Source organism: Coturnix japonica, chromosome 15 (assembly GCF_001577835.2).
Source record: "Coturnix japonica isolate 7356 chromosome 15, Coturnix japonica 2.1, whole genome shotgun sequence".
NCBI classification, from domain to species: domain Eukaryota; kingdom Metazoa; phylum Chordata; class Aves; order Galliformes; family Phasianidae; genus Coturnix; species Coturnix japonica.
Window position 1 is genome coordinate 8499022 of NC_029530.1, and position 13048 is coordinate 8512069.

Sequence of the window (13048 nt, forward strand, 5' to 3'; positions counted from 1 at the left end):
AATTTGCATGAAAATATTTGGAAAGGAAGGAGAGACACGACTGAGGCAATGTTCTTGAACTAGTCCTGAATGCACACAGCAGAAGGGAAAACCATACACGTCCATCCTCTGAATAAAAAATAATAAAAATCTTTGTTTTCATAAGGAACATTTTATCTCATCTTAATGATAAGCTGGTTAAAGTACTGCATCATGTGTGGGGTTTAACTTAGCAACCCACAACACCCTCTTTTCCTTGAAAAGTCATTCTTTGGAACAGATGGAAGAGGGTTACATCCTTCCACAAGTGGGGAGGTATCTAGGCAAGCAATTGGCTTTTTTTAAAACATGCAGTTCCTTGCAAGATACTTTAAATGGTAAACAGAACATATATATTCATTTGTAATACATCAGAAGCAGAAAGAGGTCTTTATACAGTTGGTAAGACTAGAAGCATCAGGCCTACTGCCTTTTTTGACTAATAGTTTTGCCTTCCTTTTGAGTGAGCCTGAAAGAAGTGCGAATCTTTCACCTTGTCAGCAGTGATGACATGATTTCAGCAGTTAGTTCTTGGAGGCTTATCTTGACCTCCTCTGAAAGATCCTTTTAAAGAAGGAACTGATAAGCACATCTATGCATTTGCATTCACTGATCTTCGTCTTGCTCCAAAAGTACGATAATTAGGAGTCCTTTGATTTTAAGTAAGAAATAATAACTTGTTATTATTATTAGAGATTGGCTAGAGATTATGTCACCACGTGATCCTCATTTGAGAACCAAATTGCTCATCTACATTAGCTTGTTTTTACAAGTTTCTTCTGAAGTAGATGATTCTGTGGGCATTTTAGATGTCATGCAAAGGCCCTTTCAATCTTAGCAATAACAGCCAATGAAGAAGCTACCAAATAAACAGAGTGGATCCAACAGTTCTTCTTTCCCTCTAGATATTCCCTCTTGCTCCTATTTGTGTATGTGGTATTTTTGTGGTTACTTTTTTTCCCTTCGGTGTACTGAAAAAGTTGTGAATCTCACGTTCAGTCACTGGCGATGGTTTAGGATGACTTAATGTACATTTTATGCTTTATTTTTTTCACTAAGTATAAAATAGGGAGCAAGAGCACTTCCAGTATTTTTCAAACAGCTTTCACAACTTCTTTGTTTGCATCTTTTAAGTGTTAGAAGAAACCATCCTGTAAAACACTTTGCTTTTCAAATTCATTTCCTGCCAGCCCCAAAGATTAGGTCTGTCTTGCATTCGGTTTTTCGTCTTTGCATCCTTTATTCTCCTCTGAGCCTGTTTTATCAATATACATGCATGCTGATCATATGCATTTTTTAAACTGTATTTGTCTCCATGCAAGTAGTTTAGCTAGAAATTCTTGTTAAGAGGAAAGATTTTCTTTTTAATGGTTATGTCTAAAGATGACTCTTTAGAGCTCCTCAGCTTCCATCCAGTGAGAAGTAAGGCACTAGATCTCTCTTTATAAGCTGAAATTAGCTGTCAGATTCTGAAGAACCTATAACAGGGGCGTTATAACTTTATGTTAAGGTAGCTATGTTGATTTTTGTTACCTCTTTAAGAAAGATTCTAGACTTCCCCAAGCGAAGTGAATAGTTTGCTGTTTGCTCTGCTACTTTGCCTCATCAACTTTATCTGTCTCCAAAGGCAACACAAAAAAAACTTCACAGCAACCCCTTCCTTCAAGAGGATGCACGAAGTTCTTTAAGCAGAGCTGCTAAACTAAAATATTTTCTGTAATTATCTTCCTCTGCTATGAGTTAACGGTAATTCTGGGGTTATCTTTGCATTAAAGATGATATACTTATGAACAGCATTCTATTGCTTACCTGTCTTTAATCTTTTAAGAGCATATAAAGAACAGCTTGGCACTATCTGGACATTAAGGGATTCTTTTCGGTGCAGATCCTAATAAACAATGTGTTCCAAAATTATGCTTACAATGTATAGATGTCAGTATTATACCGGATCTAAATATACATTATTACCAGTGAAATAGCAGAACATAATAAATACATAATATTAACAGAAAACATTAATGTTCTGAAAGCAGTAAGTAAAATTGCTTATTACTGAACCATTTTAATTTGTGTGTTTTCCCATTTATTTCATTCTAATGTACTTGGAACTACTGTACGTGAGCAGCATTCAATCTGCTCCATGGGATTTCTTTCCTTGTCCCTGCTTGGCAGCGGTGTCAGAATGGCTCCTTGGAGAGCCGCTAACAAAGCATGCGTGTGCAGCTGTGATTTGGTGCTTTACAGGGATGTTTTTTGGCTATCAGTGCTGTTCTGGTGGGTCGCTTAAGCATGGGTTTGTCTAGAGAATTAAGAGTTAAAAAGCAGGCTGTGAGAGGCTTGGCAACCTAGAGGGAGCTAGCAAGCTCCAGCCGTGACTCATTCTGCCTGTGTCAGTCAGATAAGCATCAGCATCTGTCACGAATGCAGGCAGGTAGGGTTAAACTTGAGCATGCAGAGAGTGAGGAGCAGGGAGCCTGCACTGCAGGGGTTGTAATGTTTGTTCCTGGTTCTTCAATTCTCATCAGCCCCTCAGCTACAGGAGATCTATACTGGCTCCATGGTAACGGTTTTAGCACACTACACTTCCATCAGCTTGTGACAATGGGCTGTGTTCTAGTTACGGACTGAAGAGCTGTCTCCTTCATAGAGCAAAAAAGAGATTAGTAAATTTGCTGTGAGTGAGGATCCAAGTGATGAAGGGGGGGAAAAAAAAAAAGGTAGAAAATGTGCTTTAGTGAGGTAGGAATTGCACAGCAGGATTTTGCATTCATTCCCTTCGCACACGTAGCCATGCCAGCAGGTAGCTGGGGTGCTGCACATCATTGAGAATAACTCGTCTTTTTATTCTGTTGGTTAATTAAACTGAAGTAAACATTAGAAAAATCAGCTGAAATTAAACAACTGCTTAGCAACTAAAGTGGTACCAATTTAGAAATTATAGTAAAAAATAGACTGTAATGCCTGCTATATATACCTCTCTTCAGAGCTGATTGTATCAGAGCCAGACTGCAGTGGTGTCCCAACAAGAGTTCCAGATCTTTAGCAAGCTCTTCTGGATAAATAAAATCTTGCTGGTGTTTCTTCTCATCCTGAAGACCGGCTTTCAGTAGCTGTAATTTCTTAAAACCTTCCGGGAGAAAGACTGATTAATTATTGATTAGAAGCTCATGCTGGGCAGATTTTTGGTAGTATTAAATGGTAGATATATTATCCCTTAGCTAACTAGCAGAGAATCAGGCTGCATTCTCACGTAGTGCCTTCACTAACTGGCTAGGCTGGAAACATTTTCTAGATGAATCGGAATTGAATTACCTTTAGCTGTATTATGATGATGATTTTATTAGCCTCGTGCTTTGATTTGATTCATTGTGTGTCTGGAGAGGAAAAAAAAAATCCACACACACAAAAAAGGAAAATCTCCGACCTAGAACTCCGTTTAATCAGTGTGGGAGATGCTCTGCCTGCAGAGTGGTAGCCATGTTGGTGGCTGAAGGGTTAATCTCTTGTTGCTGTAATACGATTTGAGAGCAGCAGCTCAGTCTGCTTGTGTTAGCAAGATTAAAAGCAGGAGCTGCAGTGCCATTGCAAGCACTGAATGAGTGGGACTGTTGCAGAGTGAACTGTAGCTGAATTTTGTCTTTTATCCCTGCTTTTTTCACCAGCTCCTCCCCCCTTCGTTCCTACTCTCAAGTCTGATGATGACACCTCAAATTTTGATGAACCAGAGAAGAATTCGGGGGTTTTATCCTCTACACGGCAGTTGAACCCAGCAGGTTTCTCGGGTGAAGATTTGCCTTTTATAGGGTTTTCATTCATCAAGGCATTGGGGACCCTCAGATCAGAGTAAGTACAAATTATTGCTTAGGGGGATATGACCGCTGGAAAAAATATGAAGGTTTGTTTCAGTGAGGATGGTGTACGTGTGGGGGGGAAAAAGCTGTTTTAACTGGCCTGCACTGTGTGTTAGGGAAGCTGCCAGGTTCTGGTTTTATCTGTTGCTGCTGTGGCTTGTGTATGTCCTAATGTTCTGTGATTTTGGGGGTGAGAGAGAAGGAAGGCGATCAGAGGATTGATTCTAAACCAGTCGTTATTAAAATCATACTTCGGATACTTTGAATTAGTTACTGCTGTTAACCAAGGAGCAGTAGGTGATTGCATTTCTGGTACTGCAGACCACGGGAAGAAGGAAAATGCTAAGCAGTACAGAGATGGAAAAGCAGGGAGGGCATTTTAATGGGTTAGAGAGTGAACACCACAGTGCTGGGGATGTGTTAGGCTGAACTGGTGATGCACAGAAATGGAGCTGCAATGATCTGGGAATATGCAGTGCTAGGTTGGGGAATGAGGGAAGGAGCTTGATGGCAGCTGACTGTGCTGCTGGGTTGAGTTAAACGTGAAGGCTGGACATTGCTGTGTTGTGTGCTAGGAGACTGGAGGTTCAGGTGAAGTATGCGTGGTATGTCTTTGTGGAGAAAGGTGAAGACCTAGAAAAAAGGTTTTTCAGTTGAAAGGAAATGTGATTTCAGAGAGAATGGAGTCAGGTAAAAGAACGTAAGTAGTATGATGTTAACCATTTGGTGCGTTAGGTGGTTAATTCCTGATGGTAGAGCTATTGGAAAAAGTACTAGTGCAGAATGTTAAGTTGAAAAGTCCTTACCTCAGTATCAGGAGGCCTCTCAGGAATGGCATGGCTTTAGCTGGGTTACTGACTCAATGCACTGAATGCTGTGCTGTGTTTTCATGTCAACCACCGTTTGTTGCTGCTAGTTAGTTCCCAGAAGGGACTTAATTGTCAATCTGTCTTAATCAAGTTTTCATTTTTCTGTCATATTGATTATGAAAGTTCCTCTGCGGAAAGTGTGCAACCAGATCTGGTGACACTGTTGACATCTTTGATCTTGCCCACGCCGTGAATCAAGGTTATGTGATGGTTATGCCAGTAACAAAAAGGGAGGCTTTGACCGTCTTTCCTCAGTGCACTTGCTTTTATGACAAAAGAGGAAGGAAAGGAGAGCACGTAATGAGGAAGCCACGGTTTAGTTGAAATGATCTAATATTGTCAGCAGGATCAGAATAACGGAAAGTTGCATCTCTAGAAACCTGGGGCTAAAACCTTGACTCAAATCTTGATTTATAAGTGAAATAACTTTCACTGTTATCTTTTCTGCCTGAATGGATCTGTCATCCATCCGTCACAGCTAGATGGCCATTCATATAACAGTCAAAAGAGGCTCAACAGTAGGCACGAATGGTAAAAATGTATACGTAACAGAGGGCCCAGGACTAAATGGGCAGCAGCTTGAGGTAAAGTCTAACGAACAGTGATACAGCTGTGCTGGTCATTGGAGGCTTAAAAGTAATGCAGATGTAGCATTGATATACTTTCTTAGGGGACCTAGTAGGGAAGATGTATATTGAAGCAGCATTTGGATTTTGGTAGTAGATGAGAAGGGCTACAGCAAAAGAATACAGATGTTAATGTGTTCTGGAGAAATTCTGACTGAAGTAGAATTTTTTCTTGTGGCCTGGACTTTCCTTATCTGGAGTAGAAAGGCATCACGTACCTAATTCTCACCAACATTACTTCTATGTAAGCAGATCCTGGTGGTTTCTTTTCTTTTTGTTGTTTTTTAAACAGTCTTGACAGATGCACTCTGGTATTTTGAGGAGTAAATTAATACTTGCATTTTGTTCTATGTAGGCAATTTAAATATAGCAAAGAGAATGGAGGCTTAATGTCTGCATTTAAATAATGTGGAGGTTACTTTATTCTCAATATCACTGCAACACTGGGATGTAAACTTCTTTCCTATCGAATATTGCACAGAATGTACTTTACTGAGGAAATAAAGTACTGTTTCTGTCCATTCTACTATGAATATCAATATCTAGAGGGGAAACAGAGCAGTAAATAAAGTGCGGGCTTATCTGTTGTGAATCTTGGATTGCTTTCCCTTGAAAGTCCATAGTCATCAAGTTTACCAGTGTGGAGTTTTTCTTCTTAAAACCTTTCTTGGGGAAGTCCATCCCTTATTGTTGCTAAGCAATTTAGATCTGTTTTCCTGTGTCTGCAGCATGATAGCCAGTGCCTCCAGTGCTGCTTGCAGTCAGGCCAGGCAACTGCAGAGTGCCATTAAAAAGGACCTTGAAACTTTCCTTGCTTATACTTTGAGGTCTGTCAAGCCATGAAGTTTAGGGTTAGAGTCTGTACCCAGTCTGTTGGATGGTGAGAGGCCATCCAACATGACTTGGGAATTTCAATTAATTTTAAGGAAAGAAAAGTTGTTTTGTTTTTTTTTTTTTTAACAAAAATATTGGATGGAAGAAGGATAAGAAGTTTTCTTTTCCCATTCTCTTCTTTCTCCTAACCACTCAGGGTCTGAAGGGTTCACACAAGTCACTTAAACCTGTTGCCAGAAATTACCTGCTCAGGGTGTAGTTCAGAGTGGTCTGTTGAATTAAAATATTGTTTACGTTGCCCCATACTATGAGTTTTGGGAAGAATGTGAGATCAAACAGAATTGCAAAAGGCATGGCAGGTAATGTGGTGTAAGAAGCGATCAGGAGAAATCAAGGGCATTGCGTATGTCATAAGTTCCTGTACTAGAAGGGTGTTTATTAAGTAAGTCTCCTGTATGACCTTAGGAAGCTGGGGCAGACTGCAGAGAAAGACCAACTAACTACTCCCATTGTGACCTCTGGATTCTTGATCTGGAGAAAAAATACTCATTTGACAGCATGTCTGGCTGCTGGTTTAGCCACAAGCACGAGGCTGTGAGAACAGGCAGCTGAGAGTTCAATTCCATTCAAAGCCAGTCCCATCTTACTTCCTGTCCCTAAGCATGGCTTATCTTCAGTGCTCAGAACAAGTGAGAAAAAACCCTTAGATGCTAGAATAACTCATCAAGCAGTGAAAGAAAATTACTCTTGTCCCCTGCAGGTGACTAGTAGAAGCCTTAAGGCATAAGATTAAACATACGATAGATTCAGGGCTAACCAAATATGCAGTGAAAAAGCCCGGTAAAGCAAATAGTTTATGATGTTAATTTTTGCCTGACTCTATTCTCTCTTCATTTGGAGTAAAGAGCTGAAGGGGCCTGGTACTTTATGATACAAAAATTAGGTTAATGCAGAATAATTGCTAAATCAGAACCCAGAGGTATTCACATGCAGGGCTGGAAGTGGGGCTAACTCAATCTCAGTGGTTGAATAAGGGCTTCTTTTCTTTAAACCATCTTTCAGAATAGAATAAGTGTAATCCTAGTAATTCTTTTAAGGGGACTGTAAGGCTATTCTAGACAATCTACAGTTCCTTTCTGTAGTCATAAGTGGTATTTTTCAGGATTTTAAATTGTTTTTAACTTAAAATGAGATGCTGATTGGTGGTTACCATTACCAAATACTGAGAGTTAAAATGGAGCCCTTCCTCCAAGAGAAAAGAACATTGGTTTTGCCCAACAGTTTGTAGGGTTCTGGAGAGCTCTTTCACCAAAGATAGATTAAAGAGGAAACAGAGGATGAACATACCAAAAATATGCCTTGCTTCAGCTAGCTCTATTCACAGATTGATGGTATCACTGTTTGTTTTTGGTTGTTTTTTTTAGGCCTGAGCAAGCATTTACGAGGGGGCGGAAGGTACAGATGAGTGTAATGCCAAAAAGAATAGAGCATGAGGGACGGGGGATGAGTTACAGGCATGCTGTGTTGGGGGCAGCATTAGGACAGATGGTGTCAGTTGTTACGAGAAGGAAGAAGCACAGGTGAGAGTGGCGTTAAAGGACAAAGGGAAGGAAGAATTATGGTGTACAAGAGAGGTTGAAATACGAGTTCCGTGCTGCAGAATGGTCCTATAGTTTATCCCATACTGATTCTTTTTTCTTCTCAGCCACGTTAAGAGTGAAGGAGCTTTTATACAACTAGCACAATTTCTGATGGTTCTGCTGGTTGAAGCAGTTGCTGATGTAGCTGTGAAATCACTAGGTGATCTGCTGTAAGTTAACTTGCTTTATTTTTTTAGACGTGTGGGTTGTGCTTCCTTTGAAAGTAATCAGCACTAAGTACTACAGAATTTGAGGGGTTTTGGGTTTTTTTTGCCATTTTCAGTTGCAAGTTTCTTTTTGATGTATGCTGGTTACCTTTTGTCATTCTGATACTTTTAAGATTATGTGGATGTTCGTGAAGTTGTTCCAAATAGATTATACAAAGGAAAGCATTCTTGGGAGAGGATACCTCTTAAAAGCCATGTGTACAGTGCTGGCTGAAACCAGCTTCATCTGGGGATCAGATGCACTTGTTTCCATGGCAGGAAAATCATCATGTCACTAGGACAGGTATTTTAAGGGATATTTTTACTCCATTTGGACAGGGATGAGAAATAGAAATAGAGTAGTTCTAGTCTGTATCCATCTCTTTCCTTACTAAACTGACACCAGCACTGAGGAGCAGCTCCCTCTAGAGTTACCGAATGAAATTCAAACTTCTGTCAATGAGAGTCTCCCTTGTTCTGTCCCACTCAGTCACTCCTGACTGAAAAATGTGTCCTTGCTGAGCTCTGGATCTTGCCTGAATCTGCCCTGTTGCTTCGTGGGCTGAACTCAGTAGAGTTGTGTTAGGTAATATCTCGAGTCTGAAAAGAATAAAAATCAAAAGGTGGTGGCTGGTGGTGAAACAAAATTTGCTTTAGCCAGTTCAGCTCAGGCCTATAAATTAACTGCTAATTATCAAAAGGTTTCCAGACTTAATGCACGTTTGCAGCTATTTACATCTATTTGATTTACATTTTAAAGCATTCCTCAGTGTCTTTTTTTAGATAACGTGAGTTTTAATTTGTATTTTTAGACAGCTTTTCTCAACTACTCATTTTTAGCCTTGTTTGTACACCCAGCTCTTAAGGGATTTCATTCGCATCTTTCTCAGATGGCTGCTTTTTTCTCTGTAGGAGTACAGACATGCTTTATAAATTGATTTCTTTTAAAAACAATAATCTGATGGATGGTGTTGGCTGCACCAGGGCTAAAGCGTTCACTTTACATTTGCTTTTCATTAAGTCTGACTCTATCTGTACTGTTGATATGCACAATTTGTCTTCTGAGTTTTCCACACTAGATTTTGGGGGGGGGGATAGGAATAATAATGGGCCTTGCAAGATAGAATTGGTGCATTTTGCTGTACTTACTTGCTAATATCCAACCCATATTTCCTAGTGACTGCTAAGGGGGTAGTTTTGAAGCCCTATCTTGACATACACGTTTTGCTGCACTGCTTTCATAAAGATCTGTGGGGCTTTTTTTTGTGACTATCCTGCATACATGTTTGGATTTGGGAGTAGCTTTTTCCTCAGAAAATGGTGGTGATGGAATCAAACTTTCCTTGGTGTTAAGAAGAGACTGCTGCTGTGTGTGGGTGTATGGCTATATGCAGCGAGCTGCTCGAAGCGCATTTTTCTCCATAGGGATAACTGGCTGCATACCAAGCTGTGGCCAGGAGAGGCAGAAAGCAATGCAGGCAGACTGTGTGATCTTTTATTAGCACCTTCATCGTGTTTCTGTGTTTTCATCTATCAGTTAACACAGATTACATTGTTAACTGCTTAAATATTGAGTTTGAATCATTTTATGCAAGGGAGTATAGCATTTTTTTAAATTATGTTTTGATGCATGCACTGAATCTTTTCATTGAAAATTACATAGAGACTGCAAAGCACAGAAAATATGTTCCCAAACATTGATTGGCTTCCTTTTCTCTTCTAGAATGATTTTAGGCTATCAAGTATCAGTTTTTTTCCTCAGTTTTCTGATGTCAGATTGTTTGGAATAGTGCAGTTAAATTGTGTCTCATAATTGGGGGGGGGGGGGGGGAGGAAAGTACTTAAAAGCAAAACACTAGGGATAATATGGGTTATGTTGAGAACGTATTAGTTCAATTTTGTTTCATAGAAGTTAATTAAGAGAAGAAATTCTCATGGTGCAAATTATGACATTGATATTTTTAGGGCTCTTGTGCTTTGATTATAGTTTTAAACTGTGTTTAACGGTAATGTTCAAAGAAGAGCAATTCTCTGTGTGTTGTTTCCAACTGGTTGAACTGACTTTTGTTTTGTTTTGGTCACACCTACAAAGCTGTACAAGAGTTATGCAAAAGCATTGCTCAGGATTACTGTTTTGCACTCTAATATAACTCACTGATGGAAAATACGAACGTTTTAACCAGAAGTATATGGATGATTTAGCGTGGATATAGTGTCATCAAATTGAATGGTTTGTTTGAATTAAAATGACAGCTGTAAGCCTGTGGTTGCTTCTTCTGTGTTTTCTTTTCTTGTAACGGTGGTAAGTGCCCAACAATTTCACCAAGGCTGTGTAAGCACAGGTTCCTGTACCTTTTGTCTGTATTCATGTGCTGTTTGGCTCTGCTCTTTTAGATCCGTGCTTTCAAGCGTGGATTCTCCAGCAAAGGTCAGCTCCATGGAAAAGAAACTTCTTCTCAAGAGCAAAGAACTCCAAGACGCCCAGGACAAGTGTCACAAGGTATTTATTTATGCAGTTGGCCGTCTCCATTGCTCAAGGAATCTGCAACCACTGTGTGTCCAGGGATCTGTCAGATGCTGCTGATCATCCAGATTCGTGGTGGGCAAAGTGCTTTTCCTTCAGTGAGGTGGCTTCCTGTCCAATACAAAGGGAGATGAATTTAGGCCATGCTGTTGCTGTAGATACTTTTATCATAACAAGAAGCGGCTCTGGATTTTAAACAGTGCTTTTCTCAGCGTGACATAGACGACTGCTTCTTCCTGCAGGCCTTGCCTTGTCTTCGTCATATGCACAATTACAGCAGCACTGTTCTGAGGTTCTCTGTTCCTAGCTCATCAGCTTCTGCTTACATAACTACTGTCGTGTCACTGGTTATGGTGAACATCTTGTAACAGTTGCTGTGCTCCAATAAAGGGAACCTGGTGGAGTCTTTCAAAGCTCACTGCTCGATTGAGACTTTTATGAGAATTCAATTACTTTTCTCCTTGCTCTGTTCTGGATTTGACCATTTGTTCCTGACAAGGAGATGGGGGGAAACCGTCTCCTGATCCAGCATGGATTTGGGATAAGGTTAAAGTGAACCATCTCTGCAAGTCAGGTGAAAAATGATTGTGGCTTCTTTGCTAACTGGTGTTCGAAGAATGACTGAATATGAACAATCAGCTTGAATGAATGGGGTGACTTAGACTTACTACTTGTCCTTAAGAAGAACTGTGCATTCCTGGAGCAGAGACAATGGTATCGGAATTTAAACACCTTTTGGAGCAATATAGCGTAGAAGTCTCGTGGAGGCAAATTCTTCTGAAACAGAGCTCTGAAAGTAGCAGTTAACAAAGCTTTTGAAGCCCCCCCCCCCTTTATAACCTTTTGATATTTATTGCAGATGGAGCAGGAAATGACGCGGTTGCACCGGAGAGTGTCAGAGGTGGAGGCTGTACTTAGCCAAAAGGAGGTGGAACTGAAAGCCTCTGAGACCCAGCGATCCCTCCTGGAGCAGGACCTGGCCACCTATATCACAGAATGCAGTGTGAGCCCATATCCCAGTCCTTTCCCCTCTGAAGGCCTGAAATCTGGTGGTCTTCTCTTCCATTGTTGTTTCAGTATTGTACTTGATGGAGAGAAGATAATATGTGCGAGTCTCTCTGTTGAAAATGGAGTGCTGAATTGTTTGCAGAGGCTTCTTTGATAATTCTCTTCAAACTTTGTTCTGTGTTCATGTACTAAAAATATGTAGAAATAACTACTTTTTCTGGTCTTTCTGATACATATATATTTGTCCTGCTAGCTGTGCTAGAATGTACTTGAGTTTGGTTTCTCATTCAGAAGAGGATGAGGGTCTAATCAGAGGTCTTCAAGGACAAATAAGATGATTAGGAAACAATGGCGTTGTTGCTTGAATCTTTGGTACACGGAGTTCAGGCAGATCAAGTTCCCCAGCGAAATGTCAGGGATGATGCTAGGACAGCTGCTGGTTTTCAGACAGAATATAAAAACAAGGCCTTAAAACCACGTCTTCAAAGGTCATTTGGCGCTTTTCATGAGAGTAGGAATGTCTGCCCAGTTGCTCTGGCAAGATTTCAGAGAAGGTATTTTCATTCTGGTTAATAGTCTTTGTGTTAAGTAGAAGTTATTAGTCTGTTTCTTCTCTCCTGGCAAGGAAAACAATCCAGATTATGAACTGTTTTAGGGAATTGAGGAGTATTTCTGATAGGTTTGTTTGCTGGAAAACATGTCTTAAAACAGATTGACTTTTCCTATACTAATTTCTAGGGGGTAAATAAAATAAATAGCGTTTGCCTCTTGCTGGTGAAGATTCCTACACAGTTGGTAGGAGGGCTGCTGGTCTGTTGACATTTGCAGGTAAAATACGTGTTGAGACCCTGGAGCAGTTCTGTCCTTTGGAAAAGTTTAACGGTGATTAAAGGATTTAATTCGCTTAAGAGCAACAAGAAAAAGTGAATGAGATTGTTAGTAATGTGAAGGATTGTATCTAGGTTATGAATTAATGGTACTAGATAAAAAATGGATAAATGCTGTCAATAATAGATGCCTTCTGTGACCTCTGTTTTTTGTCTCCAAGGCTGATGTGAGGAAGTGGGGATTTGAACTATGATTTCAGTGTAGTAAATGTGATTTGTAAAATGGGCTGATTGTATCCAGACAAAAGAACCTAGTTGTGATTTTTTTATTTTAATGGTTCCTCCATTGGTGCCTTGGTTTTCTTCTGATGCTTCGCTACAGACAAGGAGGAATTTGCATAGTTAAAGATCTTTATTATACAACCGTCTGAAAAAACAAAGACTGTATTTTGAACGTTTCACTTTCTGCAGAGCTTAAAGCGAAGCCTGGAGCAGGCACGGATGGAGGTGTCTCAGGAAGATGATAAGGCACTACAGCTACTTCATGATATCAGAGAGCAAAGCCGGAAACTGCAAGAGATCAAAGAACAGGTATACTTGCTTCTGTGGGTAGCAGAGTGGCTACCTACACACATGCATTCTTTG

The 13048-nt window shown here is 40.1% G+C and overlaps 1 protein-coding gene across 12 annotated transcripts in view; it reads left to right on the forward strand.

Annotated features, from left to right (window-relative positions):
• The window catches only part of CIT (citron rho-interacting serine/threonine kinase), a 70237-nt gene that overhangs the window by 12917 nt on the left and 44272 nt on the right, over nt 1–13048 (forward strand). For all 12 annotated transcript variants that reach the window (XM_015878246.2, XM_015878245.2, XM_015878249.2 and 9 more), the window contains exons 10-13: nt 3681–3861; nt 10439–10544; nt 11428–11571; nt 12875–12994. In XM_015878246.2, coding sequence (XP_015733732.1) covers nt 3681–3861; nt 10439–10544; nt 11428–11571; nt 12875–12994 — 551 coding nt within the window. The remainder of the gene's footprint in view (nt 1–3680; nt 3862–10438; nt 10545–11427; nt 11572–12874; nt 12995–13048) is intronic.